General features: G+C 52.2%; 3 protein-coding genes across 3 annotated transcripts; 1 reads left to right on the top strand and 2 right to left on the bottom strand.

Moving 5' to 3' along the window:
* Positions 1 to 4,337: 4,337 nt before the first annotated feature.
* TMA64 (Translation machinery-associated protein 64) lies at positions 4,338 to 6,239 on the bottom strand (the record flags this gene model as incomplete). Its single annotated transcript, XM_032022682.1, has 1 exon — positions 4,338 to 6,239. The coding sequence occupies one exon, from the start codon at positions 6,237 to 6,239 to the stop codon at positions 4,338 to 4,340; it is 1,902 nt and encodes a 633-aa protein (XP_031880426.1).
* A 387-nt stretch (positions 6,240 to 6,626) lies between these two features.
* Tf2-6-3 (Transposon Tf2-6 polyprotein) lies at positions 6,627 to 13,515 on the bottom strand (the record flags this gene model as incomplete). Its single annotated transcript, XM_032022685.2, has 9 exons — positions 6,627 to 6,643; positions 6,718 to 6,867; positions 6,928 to 7,145; positions 7,358 to 10,131; positions 10,198 to 11,065; positions 11,107 to 12,404; positions 12,657 to 12,786; positions 12,841 to 13,234; positions 13,299 to 13,515. The coding sequence occupies 9 exons, from the start codon at positions 13,513 to 13,515 to the stop codon at positions 6,627 to 6,629; spliced, it is 6,066 nt and encodes a 2,021-aa protein (XP_031880428.2).
* A 936-nt stretch (positions 13,516 to 14,451) lies between these two features.
* On the top strand, positions 14,452 to 15,614 carry asaB-0 (Hydroxylase/desaturase asaB; the record flags this gene model as incomplete). Its single annotated transcript, XM_032022686.1, has 4 exons — positions 14,452 to 14,591; positions 14,646 to 14,897; positions 14,955 to 15,147; positions 15,210 to 15,614. 4 exons carry the CDS (start codon positions 14,452 to 14,454, stop codon positions 15,612 to 15,614), a joined length of 990 nt encoding a protein of 329 aa, XP_031880410.1.
* Positions 15,615 to 15,891: the final 277 nt, after the last annotated feature.

Here is a 15,891-nt window from a genome sequence, read left to right as displayed (position 1 = left end):
TGCTGAGACGGCCACATCCTTGGGCTATCCGTCTATTACTGCGATAGATAACAAAGCCGAACCCTGTAGCCCCTTCAGGGGCTTTTGAGCCGTCTGAGTAGATAACTGTATGGTTATCTGGCACAGTCTTAAGCCAGGCCTGAAACGACTTAGCTGCAGTCTCCTTACTTTGTCCAGCTGTAGGGTCATGCGGTCCTAGGAGGTACTGTGGCTGTAGGAGCAGCGGCCTTGGGCACTTAGGTAGGAGAGCTGCTGTTCTTTGAAGCCTTGTTTGCTGCCGTCCTGGCTGTGAGAGCCTAGGGACTAAAGGGTGCTGTTGGTCAACCTTCCGTAAGCGTGCGGCGAAGCGTAGGCGTACTCCCTCAAGGGCTACTTTTGCTGTAGGCAGGCCAGCATCTCGGAGGAGGCTGCTAGTTGGCGTGGTCTTCCAGACAGGTAGGATGGCCCTCGCTGCTGCTGTTATAACCTTCCCTGCCCTCTTGACCAGGCCCTTCTGCCCTGTACTAACTGTAGCCACCTGGTTGGCAGCACTGCTGCCAGCAGTAGTAGTATTGCTTCTGTTCCTGGCTGGTCTATTTAAGCCTGCATACCAGGTCTCGGCCCCATATAGGGCTGTTGGGAGGACGCAGGCAATAACTGCTTTCCGTGCAGCAGCTGCTGGGAGCCCCCCTTTTGTGTTTGATAGGTGCTGTAGAAACTGCACTGCCTTTTTTGCTGCTGCTGCCTTTGTTTCAACGTGGTGTCGGAAGGTGAGTTTCCTATCAAACCAGACCCCTAGCCATCGTATAGGCTTAGTTGAGGCCTTAATAGTAAGGTCCTTTGCCTGTATATCTGGTAGGTCTCTTGACTGGTTATGTTTTCTGCTAAAGTGGATTGCTTCACACTTAGCTGGGTCAAACGCAACCTTATTATCAGTGCCCCAGTTGAGGATCTGAGTTATCTCCTGGCTGAGGGCTGCAGCATTACCCTCAAGGGGTGGGCTAGAAGCCAGCAGGCCTATATCGTCTGCATACCCAAACCGTAGCTTCTGATCGTCAGCTAGGATATCAGCTATATATAGCAGGAAGAGAATAGGGGATAGTGGCGAGCCCTGTGGCAGCCCGCAGGTAAGAGGAAAGTCCTCTGTAGTTGTGTCCTCTAGCCTAACCCGGGCAGTTCGGCTAGAGGTGAAGGTGTATATCAGCTTGATCAGACTGCTAGGCCAGCCCTGCTGTCGTAGCCTAATAATAAGTCGATTTCGTAGGACAGAATCAAACGCCCCTTTGACGTCCATTGTGGCTAGTGTTGCCGTAAGCCCTAGATCCAGAGCCTTCTCGATCTCATGGGTAAGACAGGTTGTTAGGTCGACTGCTGCCCTCCCTGGTAGGGCTCCAACCTGCTGTGGGCTGGCCTTCTATTTCCTACAGTCCGCAATCCCTAACCTTTTCCCCAAAACAGGGAGAGAGAGTCTACTGGAGCCCTCTCAGTACCTAGGGGTCCTAATAGTCAAAGGGGTAGCCAGCCCCTTTAGCGGGCGTCCAGACCACCGGCTCGCCACCGCCCAGTCCTTAGCCACCCAAATAGAAGTTTGCACCTTAAGCAGGCCGCAAGGGCATATCCCTCTCTAAGCCTACCGACATGCGCGTCCGTCCTCTCGAGCCAAACACACCCCTTCTCAGGTCCTCCCCTACGTCCAGTCCACAATAGCGACACCCTACCAGCTTCCAAAGCGCGCGGCGCCATCCCGGCGCGAGCGGTGACCCAAGCGTTCCTCCCGTTATGCCGTGATACCCCGGGTACGATCCGAGTGAGGGCCGGGCCCGGAGGCCGGGCCCTAAGGCGATACCATATCCGACCGGTCCCCCTAGGGGCAATTCTTCAACACCCTCCTTCCTCCAGCAGCCCGAGTGCGAGTCGGGGTTGTTTCCTTTCTGTAGCCTGCTGCTCGAATGTGTTTGCTACGGCCCACTGGTTGTCCGAGGGCACAACCCCCCGGGCCAGCTTCCCGTTACCCGCCGCCGTCTCCGACCGTGCTTCCAGCCTCACAGCTGGTTTTCGGCAGGCCGACCATGTCTTGCCCTAGGCTGTCCTGAGGGCTACCCAGCCGGCGTAGCCTCCATCTATCCCATGACTAACCCGCCTCAGTGTCTGTCTGTCTGGAGGTATTTCCCAGATCTGGGAGGCGTGAGGGTGCCCTGTCTCTGCCCCGAGAAGCAGTGTCGGGTGGTTTTTACCTAGTTCCCTCGAAATTGGGCAGCTTCGCGTTCGCATTTCGGTTTTCGGTCTCTCGATATCTGTCGATTTTGCTGGTGTTTTGGTGGTTGGTGGCGCGTGTGAAAATTTTTGTGCGACGCCAAAATCCCTCACTTCTGGTCCGATCCCGCCCTTCCGCCGCACCAGAAAAACTTCGTGCGCAGCGCCCGCCACCACTTGCACTTGCGCGCCGTAACGTCTCTGCACTGGCTCTACCTTTAGAAAAGATAGGTTCCCAGGCGGCACCACGAGGAGGTTGCAGAGTCCGAATTTCGCCGCCCTGACGGAGGCTTGCCGAGATCCAACGCGCGATGCTTCTTCCATGCGTCCGTGGCATCGAAAACCATTCAATGGAGGAAATGCGAACATATATTCGATAAAGCTGCAGAATGTGTGGCGGCCGGCAAGTACGGTGATAACTTTTTGAGTTCAACTGAAGGGTTTCACTCCGCAGTAACGTCAATCGTTCTGACTGTGTTCACATTCTTCACACGGATGGCTAAGATTATTCAGCAATGGTCGACCATTATTAGGCGGAATGTCAGGTCAAGGGTTAACAAGTTTGACATAAGAGGCATTTTGTCTTTGTCGCAGAAGCCCCGTGTGGGGTGGAAAGCCAGACTTTGGACTTCCATCTTATTTCTCCGAGTAGCGATAAACTTGACAGCAACTCTCTATGCTGATCTCATATCCTCTGAGCTCTCAGATGTACGTATTTGTTCATGCGATATGGACATTGCAAAGTATCCTGTGGCTTTAGCACTAACGAATTATGTCTCTGTTAGGTTTACTAGCTGCTTGTTTCTGCGGTTTGGGGCACTTTGCGCATCATTGGCGTGCGACACTCTGTCACAGTCGATGAGGATTCGTGGGAATTCGGGCAGATACTACCTGTGTTCTTGCTCATTGGACCGATAATGACAACGGTATTACCAATCATGGCCAGTCGACCTATGGTAACAGGAACTCCAGGCTTGAGTGTCTCGACTGCCATTGGATCACGTTTCGAGACTCAAGGGACGTCACAAGCACAGGTCGAATCCAGTGATGCAGAGTGTCATAGAATGAGACAACTAACTACACAATCGAATCTGTCCCACAACACAGAATTGCCATCCTGGGAGGGCGTGGAAGCCTCAGCAGAATCCACACAAGTACCAGGTAATTCGTCAAAGCCTTTGTCCAGGTTTTTGATGTCTACACAACGCACAGATCGGATGTCGGCCGAGGTGACCGCGGAAGAAGTCGACGACCAGCTGAGGTCGCACTACAGACAGGACCAATGGATGGAACAGGTCACCGTTCTAGCCTGTCTGCAAGTGGTTCCTGTAACGGTAATGATTGTTCTCGGTATAAGTGGACTCAGCAACGCACTCTTTGTTACGATATCGTACGCCACGAACATACTCCTGCTTCAACCCCTCAACTGCTTATTCGCAGTGCTTTTCGACCTAATTTCCCCAGAAGATCGATCATCTCTTTCGCAAGCACATTCTTGGGCTATCTGTTATAGTCTGGCTTCTCCTTCTGATTGTTATTCTGCCGTTGGCATTATCGGAAAGGTACGGCTACGACCTAGGCATGCAACTTGGGAGATTATGTTGCTTGGGGGTTTTTTTGTTCCTCACCTCCAAAGTTACCCGAAGACTGAGAACCGCCAGAAGAGCGCATCACGGCGTGGATAATGCCTAGATTGCAAGAAACATACACCTGGCATGAATAGAGATAGCCTAATGATTTAGAGCACAAGGTATCTGTGGTTTGTGCTTCCCAAAAACGCCCCGGCTTGGGATTCAGATTGCTTGATTAAATTGGCTTCAAACAGAACATTTTCGTGCACTCATAAACATGTACTTGTAGGATGGATAGTGACATCTCGACCTCGTCTGCGAAAGATAACATGTATTTGATCCACAAGCCCTGGCTATGCTGATCCATCTCTTGATGTCACCCGAAATTGGTGTTTTAACGAAAACTGCATTTGGGATTCGTTGTGATGTAGCGTTCTGACGTTAAATATGAACTGCACTTTGTGCAAATTCTCTTGTCGACATGTTGGACGGTAGAATTTCATTGTTCCGACAGTTTGATACACCAACCAGGCTCTACCGCTTCTTCCCCTTAGTCTTATCCACAAGGTCCATCCACCTCTTCTCAACACCTCTCTTCTCTAGCGCCTTGACCACCGCAGCCTGTTGAGGACCCTGTACCATGATTTCCATGACCTGTGCCTCCGTCTTCTTCGCCCCACCAGCCAGCGGCTCAACGCTTGTAGACCCAGCGCAGACCTTTCTCAACTCGTCAGCCAGCGGCTTCGGGCTGATGTGGTATGGTTCCAGCCCGGACACTTTAGTGACAGTCTTGTTTCCGCTCCTTGTCTCGATGGTGATGTGAATCTTTGGCGGTGACCCGCTTCTGGTCTTGACGCTGCTGGGGTCTATTCCGTTCCGGACGATCGCGTATGATGTGGACATGCCGCTCAAGACCCTGTCAATGAGAGCATCTCGGGCCACGGCGCCCTTGGCGAGGGCGTCCTTGTCAGCTGCTCCAGAGCCAGTGAACACACCATTGGCGAGTATCGGGTTGAGCTTGACGATGCGCTTGTTTGTCTCTGAGACCAAGTTCTCGCCCTCGATGTAGGCAGTCACCGCATCGCGTACTTCTGACTGAGTGAACAGTGGCTTTGAGGCCGAGTCGAAGATTGGTTGCAACTTGGATGTAGGCTTAAAGTACGAAACAATCTTCAGCTTCTGTCCCACCGCGTCGTCACCAACATCGACCTTGCTCGTGGCAGTCTCGCCGCGACCAAGTGATGTGCCGCCAGCCGTCTCCTTCTTGGGTAGGCGATACGGTTTGAAATCAACAATCGCGGGGTTCTCGAACTTGACTTCCGTAACAACCGTCTCCTGCCCTTTCTCTTTGCTCTTCAGAAGCCCCTCTTTATCGAGACTCTTGATGAACTTCTTGATGTTCTTCCACGATGTCTTCTTGATTTGCAGTTGCTGTGCTTGCTGTGGTGTATGCGCCGGCAAAAAGGGCTGAATGAGGGTCGACATGACATAAGACTGGGACAGTGGGAAGACGAGGCCGTAGTTGGGTGGTGAGTTTGAAGACTTGTGTTGGTGGATGCCGAAAAGGAATGACTTGCGGAACGCCTCATCGATCTCGGGCTGTGTGAAGTCGGGGATATCGTCTTCGGGTGCTGCTGGTCCGGCGTCTTCGGGGGTAGTGTCGTCTCCAAGAGAAACCCCTCCATCCTCATCTGGGTCATCCAGCGACAGCCCGCTCAAGCTCTCAACCAGTCCACGCGCCTCCAAGACCTTCAACCATCCCGCAATCTCCTCCGGAGCCTTCCTGCCCGGCTTGTTGTCGGTGCTGAACCCCCACATCTCGTCGCCGGCCCAGTGCAAATTCTTGACAGCATGGCCCTTCGCACCCCGCACGTTCTGCAGCGCGCTGACGTCGATCTCACACGCTCCCACCGCAACGGGCACCGACGGGTTCTCCAAGCTCGCGATGGCGACGACGGCACCCTTCTTCGCCTTCTCGGGGAACGGCGGCCCGCCGAACAAGCCGGGAGTCATCAGATCAGCGCCTCCCTGAAGCTTTTTCACGACGATGCCCGGGGTGTGGAGAAGCGGGACGATATCGGGATTGGACCAGAGGGTGTACACCGTGGGGTAGACGATGCCTTCCATCTGGAACCATAGAACGCGGGGCTCTTCGCCATCGTGGCTGCCGACGTAGTAGGTGCCGGAGGTCGGCTTCAGATCGGGGCCGTAGGTGGTGGTGAAGCGGGCGGACTGGAGGTTGTCGGGGAACAGAGATTTTCGGAGATTGGTCTGCATGGCGAGCGCTTCCGCCTTTTGCTCTGGTGTTTGCCCGTCCGTGGTCGCCACGAGCTTGGAGTCGAGGCCGTAGTCCTTGATGACCTGATCTGCGAGCTTCCTACGGTCGGAGGACCGCAGGGGTGAGAGCGACTTCACCGTGGGCTTCTTTTTGAACATTTTCGCAAGATCGCGGGTCGCGGTTGGCAGTTTGTTGGGTGAGGAATTGGGAAGTGGTGAATGAGTCCACTCAAATACAGCGTCTCAAAGGGAGCTCAGCGGCTGACGTCATCCGCCAAACGCTCCAGTGAGATGGTCATTGCGCAATAATTTCACGATAGTTATTTGTTTTCAAGGGCAAAATTATTGATAAAACACACAGAACAGTAGCTGGTAAGGTTCCTTACCAGCACAAATTTCATGCTATTTTATTGAAAACCTGCCTCTGGTGAATCTGCACCTCTTGGTGCCGCTGATGAAGAGCTTGGCAAGGAAATTGACTATCGTCGCAGTGATTGAGCAGAGCAGACAAGGATCAGATCGCGAAATTACCAAGAGCAAATGAAATTAGGAATTCCCAGATTCTGAGACTCAATTCGCTTCCAATGATTATTATTCTTGTACCTGAGAAGACTATGTGCTGTAGTCTAGTACCCACCGAGGTCTGCAAGGTCCTCTCTTCTTGACTTGCTCTTCGGGTCAAGGTACGGCTTCTCGCCAACTCCAGATCCTCGGCATCCATGTCTATCACCCATTTCCCAGAAGTCATAAGTGGCTGAGTGGTAGAAACTGCGGTTATCCCAGATAGCTTTCCCGACGATCATATTAGCATCGTGCTTCTCATGGGTTTCTTGGGTGAAGTGCTTACCAAAGTCGTTGGGATCCTTCCACTTGAATCGCACTTGCATAGTATGGTTCTTGTAGACCAACTCATGGAACCAGTCGATGAGCATCTTGCTCTCCTCGGCCGTCACACCATTGATGTGTTTGACCATGCCGCCGATAGCGAAAACGCTCTTCCACCCCGTGACGGGATTGGTCCTCACAACAGGGTGTACAGCTTTAATTACTGTAAGGGGCTGGCCCCTAGGCTTGTTCAACGTAGAGGTGCCGTCGATTGACTATTCTAAGCTGAAGAAGGAGGAAAGGACTTTACAGGGATAGGCGCCTAGCAGCAGTGATGCAGACCGGGGCTAGGCGGTGTGCTACAGCAGAATAGTGGATCCGGCGGAGCCGGATCTCGGTAGCTGCTCCGGCAAAGCCGGAGATCTCGGCCGGGCTCTAGCCCGTTACATTACCTCCCCGCTCCCCTCCGGCGGCGCGTCCGTGGCGCTAGAGCTGGGTCTCCGTCGTGCTTCATCGCAGGGCCGTAACGTTGTTCGTAAGCCTCCATCGCTTCCGTCCCCTGGAGCGTCTCGATAGGCTCCCAGGTTCTCTCTGCGTATCCTTCCCACTTAACCAGCACTTCACGGCGTCTCCCACGCCCTCGACGCTTCCAGGCGGCGGCGTCGATACTCTCTACATTCCAGGTCTCCTCGCCTTCGTCATCTATAATTGGGGGCGGCTGCTCGTCGTCTAGCGTTTGCCCAGGTAAAGGGTCGTTACCTGCACGCTTCAGGGTATCCACGTGGAAGCGTGGGTATATAGCCGTTGGCACGTTAAGCTCTACCACGTATGGTGAGATAACCTTCGTAACGGTATACTTATGGTGCAACCAATCCAGTTTCTTGCATGGCCTAGGAGACCTGTAGTGGCCCATGTGAAGCCAGACTTTGTCGCCTGCTTCTAGTCTCTCCGTAGGCTGGCGCTTCCTGTTAGCCAGCTCCTCATAGCGTTGCTGCGTTGAGGCAAGGGTCGACCGTGCCATATCCATCACGTCCTGGAGCCTTGTTACCAACTTGCGTGCCAGGTCCTCGCGACGGCCCCCATGGTCTTCTGGGTCTGCCTCTTGAACCCGGACAGGCTCTGGGTGGTATCCGTGTTCTAAGAAGAAGCTGCTCATGCCTATAGCGCTGCTATCGCGGCTGCAGAGCGCTAGTTGAGCTGCTGGGAGGTTATTCGCCCAATCCTTCTGCGAGTAGGTAATGTAATTGCGTAGGTAGGCCTGGATCTCTTGGTTCATCCTTTCTGGGCCGCCATCAGTCTGTGGGTGATAGGCAGTACTGAGCCGCTGTTCTATTCCTAAAAGCTTGCAGAATTGCCGCCAGAAGCGGCTCGTCCAGTTGCTTCCTCTGTCGCTCACGATTGAAGTAGGGACGCCGTGGAAGCGGAAGTGGCAGCTCAGGAATCGTTCAGCGCAGGCTTCAGCTTCCATACTTTCCATAGCTTCAAGGGTTACGCCTTTTCCTAGCCGGTCGATAATTACCCAAAGGTATCGCTCACCCTTATCCGTAAGGGGAAGGTCGGTAATGAAATCCATAGCGAGGTCGCTTCGTATACGCTGCGGTATTGGTAGAGGTTTCAGAAGTCCTTTTCGATGCTCTCTCCAGATGTGGCTTCGCCCGCAGCCATCGCAATTGCGGCAGAAGCGTCGTACTAGCTGTGACTGGCCAGGCCAGTAGAAGCGCCTACTGACTAACGCGAGGGTATTATCTCTACCAGGGTGGCCACTAAGTACTGAGTCGTGGCTGCTTTGAACGATACGAGTACGTAGTGTGTTCGCCTCGCTATCTAGGTCTTCGCTACCTGGTACCCAGATCCGGTCTCTGAATAGTAGTCGGTTGCCATTATCGATCTCACACTCAGCAATCTGGACCTTTAGCTTGAGGCTAGGAGGGAAGCTTCTTTCTCGTTGTTTCACAGCATTATATGCCTGCTGGTAGACTTGGTCTTGCCCTTGGGTCTGGTCCCAGAGTTGCTGTAGTTCCTTATCGTCGGTGAACACAAGCACTGATGGGGCTGCCTCTACGCGTCGTGTACGCGTTGAGGTAAGGGCTACTTCGGGAAGAAGCTGGAGAATCCGGCCTTGTTCGCGCTCGTCCTCTAGAGACGTAGGTACGTCTTGTTCGCGTCTAGAGAGTGCGTCTGGCACTACTGCTTCACTTCCTGGCCGGTACTGTATCTCGAAGTTGTACTGAGACAGCTCCTCTGCCCATCGGCTTTGTCGTTCTGTGAGCCTCTGCTTTGTCATGAAGTACTTCAGGTTCTTATGATCAGATAGAACCTTGAACTTATTGACGCTCTGCAGTTCCGCTCTCCATGCTCGTAGGCAGCTAATAATAGCTAGCATCTCCTTATCGTGGATTGGGTAGTTGAACTGGGCGGCATTCAGCCGCTGCGAGTGGTATGCTACTGCGTGACGTCTCCCATGCTCATCTTCTTGTGACAGTACTCCTCCAAGGGCGAAGCCTGAGCAGTCAGCCTCAACGTAGGTTGTACGCTCAGGGTCTAGTTGATGTAGGATAGGCTTGGCTGCAAAGATCCTCTTAAGCTCCTGGAATGCTACTTCCTGCTCTTTACCCCAGTGGAATAGGACGCCCTTCTTTGTAAGAGATATAAGGGGTCCAGCAATCTCTGAGTATGCTGGGATGAAGATCCGATAGTAGTTTGCAAACCCTAGGAAGCTTCTAACTCCCTTAACCGTCTTTGGCGCAGCCCATTCCTTGATTGCCTTCAGCTTCTCAGGATCGCAGGAGATGCCTACTCCTGCGGTGATAATGAACCCTAGGTACTTGACTGTCTTCACAGAGAACGCACACTTATGAGGGTCTAGCCGGAGCCCTGCAAGAGCAAGCTTCCGTAGTACTAGCTTAACCTTTGCTTCGTGGTCTTGCCGTGAGCCGTTTGAGTAGATCAGTACGTCGTCCATATATGCCGTAGCGAAATCGTCTAGGTACTCTCGAAGCACTCCGTTGATATATCGTTGAAATGTAGCGGGGGCTCCTGTAAGCCCAAAGGGTACAACTAGCCATTCGAATAGCCCATATCTTGTCCTGAAGGCCGTCTTATGCTCCTCTCCTTCAGCAATTCGTATCTTATGGAACGCTGCAACCACATCCAGTTTCGTGAACCACTTAGCAGCACTAACAGTGCGTAGTGTCTCTTGGATTAAGGGGAGAGGGTATCGGTCGCGCTTAGTGAGTTCATTAAGGGCGCGGTAGTCAACACAAAAGCGTATCCCTCCCCCTGGTTTACGTACGAACAGTACTGGTGCTGATGCCTCTGAGCTGCTGGCGCGGATAAAGCCTTTATCCAGTAGGTCTCGTAGGGTCTTACGGAGGACGAGGAGTTCTTCTCGTGACATGCTATAGAGCGGCCCCCATGGTAGTACAGTCTCATTACCACTACTATCCTGTTTGATAGGGATCTTATGGTCGACCCCAGGACGATGTGGTGGAAGGTTGGCGGCTTCGTCAGGTTGGAACAGCTTGTGGAACTCAGCTAGTATAGCTGGCGGAAGGAGGGCCTTTAGATCTGCCTTCTCAGTCTTCTTCGTAAGGGCCTTCTGTATATCTGCTAGGCTGATGGCTCGGACTTCGTATCCTGCAGTTCGTTTGGTGTCTCGTTGTGCTCTCCTATAGAGTGCAGTGAAAGGAGCTCCTGGAAGGAGACGCGCGGCTCTGATCTCCCTTACTCGATCTGGTTCTTCTTCGCCTTTTAAGCGTAGGTCTACGCCACCCCTCCTATGCCGTATCCGTTGTGCAGCGGCATCGTATAGAATACGGTTCCTCTCCATCCAAGGCTTCCCTAGGAACAGGTCGTCACCAAGGCTACGTACGGTATATGCAAAGATCTTCTCATCATAACCACACAGCTCTAGGTTGAAGACAACTACACCTGTTGCTTTTGTAGCGCCTGTAGCGTCGCTAAAGCTGCCTAGCAGCCGCTCAGAGCGGTCTACTACCGGTAGGCGGAGCTTACGGGCGAGGTCGTGGTCGATAAGGGAGTATAGATCGCACCCAGTGTCTACTAGGGCGTCTGCTTGAGTGCCCTTGTGTATGCGGGTAGTGATCACTGCTGATTTGCTGCTCATGTGATGCTTGAACTGCTTCCATTCTGTAATGTCACTAGGCTTGGCCTCTAACGCCCGACTTCGCGTTAGAGTTACTCTTTTCCCGAGCTCTCTTCAGCTTCAGAGCTTCCTAGCTCCTCTATAGCATTACTATCGCTGCTCTCCTCTCGCCTCTTAGCTTTCTCAACCTTCTTGACCTTCTTAGGCCCTGAACGTCTTGGCTTAGGGCACCGTGTAGCAATATGGCCGATCTTATTGCAGTTATAGCATTTACGGTTATCTTTCTGGGGCCTTATGTTGTCTTCTGATGAGGAAGAGTCGCTGCGGTAGCGCTGTGACTTTGCGGCTCTTCTGGGCTCCTTAGTCCGGCTGACTCCAGCCATGAGGGTGTCCCCATCGGCATCTCGGTATCGTCGTCGTTCGTGACGTTCCTGGTAGGTCCTACTATCTAGCCCTGACCCTATTATCATAAGGACCCGGGCGTATTCTGGGTAGGTTTTCGGGGGATCGATTACACTAATTAGACGGTCCCGCAGAGTGGAGTTCAGGGCTCCTTTCAGATAGTTGATTCTGACTGCGTCTGCCCAGTGTCCTCCTCCACCTTCTGCTAACTCCTTCTCAAACTTTGGGAGGAATGTAGCAAAGCTTTCGTTTTCCTTCTGTCGGATAGTACGTAGCCTATCCAGTGCCCTGGCTTCTGCATTGGGATCTCCATAGCGAGTCTCAAGGTATTGCATAAACTGATCGGAGGATTCCGCTCCATCTGCTCCGCCTTGAGCGTAGTAGGGTGACGCCATGGTTTGAGCTGTGCCTTCCAGCCTTGCGTAGATGTATGCGAATATATCGGCATCACAGTCGAAAGCTTCCCTATCTCTTCGTATCTTTCCCTTCATCTCTAGGAACCAACGTTGGAAATCTTTACGTATGCCGCTAAACTTTGGTGGGTTTGGTATTTGATGTTTCCTCCGCCCTCTAGCTGCCATCGTTATACCGTCGCTCGTTGCCTGTATAGTTGTATCGGCTGTGGACGGGGTCGTTACGCTGCTCGCAAGCGGCGTAGGGGTTGCTCTATCCGTTGACATAAGCCCATTCAGAGCTGTCAAGAGCTGCGTCATCTGGGCCGTCTGCTGGGCCATCTGGTCCTGAAGAGGACGGACGCTTGCGTTGACCGCTTCGTTGATCCGGCGATCAATCTCAGCATTCATCGCGTCGTTTACGCTACCCTCTGGCGGATCCATCGTGCCGCTCTCGTGAGGTTCCATATAGCGTCTTCTCGTTGCGCTACCCTCTAGCGAATCGTCGTGTCGCTCTCGTGAGGTTCCGTATAGCGTCTTCTCGTTTGCACTACCCTCTAGCGAATCGTCATATCGCTCTCGTGAGGTTTCGTATAGCGTCTTTTGTTGTCGAGCTTAGAATATGTAAGGGGCTGGCCCCTAGGCTTGTTCAACGTAGAGGTGCCGTCGATTGACTATTCTAAGCTGAAGAAGGAGGAAAGGACTTTACAGGGATAGGCGCCTAGCAGCAGTGATGCAGACCGGGGCTAGGCGGTGTGCTACAGCAGAATAGTGGATCCGGCGGAGCCGGATCTCGGTAGCTGCTCCGGCAAAGCCGGAGATCTCGGCCGGGCTCTAGCCCGTTACAATTACATCCCCGATATTGTCGGGGTTACCACGATCTTTAGTATAAAGCTTGATTCCCATAGCATCGCACATTTGCTTAAGACCAGGTGGCTCAAACGTGCAGGTGAGAGTCTCCAAGAACTTTTGGTAAGGCTCGCTGCAACAAGTTAATTTGCGGAAGAGCTTGGTGACTGAGAACATCGCTGCCTACCTGATCTTGTCGTATAATTCATAGCCGTTGGCCCATAGAGTATCACCTCCAGTAGCAGGCAGCGTAGTGAGACGCAAGCAAGAGTAATCAGCCGGGACTGGCTCAAAACAGCAGTCGCTGTGCCATTCCGATGTGTTCTGCTTCTTAGGGCAGAGTGCATCAGGTGCTAGGTCCTTATTTCTCACGAATGAAGGCTTCGTCTGCTTTTGGTGGATATAGCTGACGACATGATCATCTCCCTGATCGTCTCGTTCTGCGTTGAATACCGGATGAATATGAAGCCCAGACTCCGCGGGACGGCAAGTCAGCTCCCCAAGTCGCGTGAGAAGCTCTTTTTGAAGCTCGGGAGTGAGATCATCCTGTTTGCGGAAGAAGACAACACCACGTTGAGAAACTGTTTGCCACATCAGCACCAGTACCGGTCAAGAACTAGAGGTTGGGGCTAAGTGATCACGCACCAGTGATGGCGAGATCACGAATCAGATCATCTGAATTCGGAGCCTTGAGCCAGTCCACGATGTTGGCAGTGGGAAACTCGCGACCGGTAATGGGAGTCGGGTCAAAAGACTCGAAGGCATCTAAAGCTCCCGACTGCTTGAGGGCCTTTGTTGAAAAGGCCGCCTTGGTTGCCGAGACGTTGACAGGAATGTCCACTTCGATACTAGCGGGTGCCATTGCGAAGTATTGACTCGATGGTTTTGGGTGTTGATGCCTGCTCCTTACGCTATGCGCTGATTGCAGTCTACTGCTACTGCGCAAGGTCTCACAATTTCACAATACTTTATATGTATGTGCTGAGAACTCTACAAGTCTCTCCAATAGGTCGGTGATTGCTACACTGAAAATGGTAGACATTGATTTTGGGAGATCCATGCCCCGAAACCGAATCGAATTGCAAACCCGTGCAATACAATTGGCGGCGACAACTAGAGTGATTGAATGCAAAGCCAGTTGATGGACGCAATGACAATGTCCGATAATGCAGATAGCAAAGTCTCCGTAATGATTCGGCCGAATGTCAGAATACCAAAGTAGCCAATGCCGATGTCTTCGGAGGTTATTAGAACAGAATATCACTCTGTCCGAAGTCACTCAAAAGACTTCACTAAATGTCCAGCTCACTGTAAAACCTTGTCATCGATAACTTCCGAATGCGCAAAAGTCCCGACAGCCATCCGTATGTTGGAGGTAAGGCCAAAAGGCCCTTATCAAAGCGGACCGAAACTGACAACCCATGCGACTTGGCATAGTAACGGGCCTTACGAAATAGCCACAGGAAGTCCCCAAAAATTCCGTACGGTCTCCATCTTAATTGATAACGTATACGAATTCGCAAAAGTTGGAGGATCATACGATTCAAAACCCTCGACCAGTGTGGGCTGTCGGCCAAAATTACCGAAACAGCGATTCGTCGCACTATGCAATTGAATTGAAGCAAAGTAAACTCCGACGAGAAGTTGAGACATTTGCTGGTGCGAGTAGAACATTGTCAACAAGGTGAATGCTCAACATCACGAGAATCTCAGGAGTGCCCTACGGTGCTCATTCAAGACTCTTCTAGTACCGTTTCTCAATCCAGTACCAGCCCAGTCCATACCAGTCCATACCACTATGGTTGCCAACCATGCAGACCCCAAAGAACCGACCTACTCGACGCCACAGGCAGAGAGAAAGGCCAAAGAAATCCATACTACTATGAAATATTACGGAGGTGATCCTAGCATACCTCTAGAACCAACAATCATTGGGGGGTACGTGCGCCCTACACAATAGGTGCATCGTCAACATCTAACTCGATGAATCAGCCCCGAGCCTCCCAAATTCGCGCCAAAGGTTGACTCACCTGTGATAGTCACCGACGTCACAGGCATCGAGGATAAGTTCAAGCTCATGAAACATGGCTTTCAATACGTGAAGCACAAGACTCGTTTTGAGGCTGTACTTCCAGAGTTGAAGAACCGAGATGGGGCCTTGGAACCGCTCGATGAAACCACGAAGGCCCATTACGATGAGATGCATGAGTTCTTGGAGGAAGTTTTATCTCAACAGGAAGATCTGTGAGACGCTCGATATCCAAGCGGTGAAAACCGACCGACATTGCTGACAAACTGAAGACCCAAACCTTCACTCATTCGGGTCCTGATGCACACCAACCGTGTATCACAAGTGGGACAGAAAGGAACTCTAGGTCCTATCTACAACGTTCACGTTGATCAGTCTGCATCTGCCGCCGAACCACTTGCGATTCGGTGGCTGGGCCATGATGCACCTGAACTCCTGGCCAAACCACGGTTCCAAATCATCAACGTATGTAACCCTTTCCAGTTGGGGCGTCTCATACATCAAAGGGGTCACTGACATGACAAAAGATGTGGCGCCCTTGCAAGCCCATCACCCGCGACCCATTCGCCGTGTCAGATGCCACCACCATCCCGGACAAGGACTACATCAAGGTCCCATTCATCTACCCCAACAGAACCTCTGAATTGTTGGAAGTGTGCCCAGCATCAGACCCCGAGAAGCCTCACCGCTGGTATTTTAAAGACAATCAGCAAACAGATGACGTGGTGCTTTTCATTCAGGCCGACACAACCAAACGACCGGGGGTTGTGAGGCGTTGCCCTCATGCAGCATTCAAAGATCCGCGATTGGATGAAGCGAAGCTTGACCCTAGGGTTAGCATTGAGATTAGAGCCATGGTTTTTTATGACCATGATGACTACGAGGAGGAGGCCGGGGCAGAGTCGGGCCAGGATAGTGAAGAGAAGTTTTGAGGGGTTGCCGCAATCGAAAAATTGAGACGTTGAAAATGGGCTAGGCTTCAAGCATCTCCATAGCGCAGCAGACAAAATTGAGATCCAATTGAATTCCATTCAAACGAGGCCTTTGGAGTGAAAGTGAAACAGATCGGTCTACTGACCTTGTTGATTTGGCTGTCTTCACTGTGGCTGTCATTCTCTTGCTAAGTTGGCTAGAAGCTGAAGGCGGTAATAGGTACATGCTACGTAGTATGCAGTCTTTAAGGAAGAGGCCCCAGTACTGTCTCAGAGA

This window comes from Colletotrichum fructicola (assembly GCF_000319635.2).
Source record: "Colletotrichum fructicola Nara gc5 chromosome Unknown KSG_Nara_v1_contig06, whole genome shotgun sequence".
In the NCBI taxonomy this organism is placed as follows: domain Eukaryota; kingdom Fungi; phylum Ascomycota; class Sordariomycetes; order Glomerellales; family Glomerellaceae; genus Colletotrichum; species Colletotrichum fructicola.
Note: the sequence above shows the minus strand (reverse complement) of the source record. Positions and strands in the feature narration are given on the sequence as shown.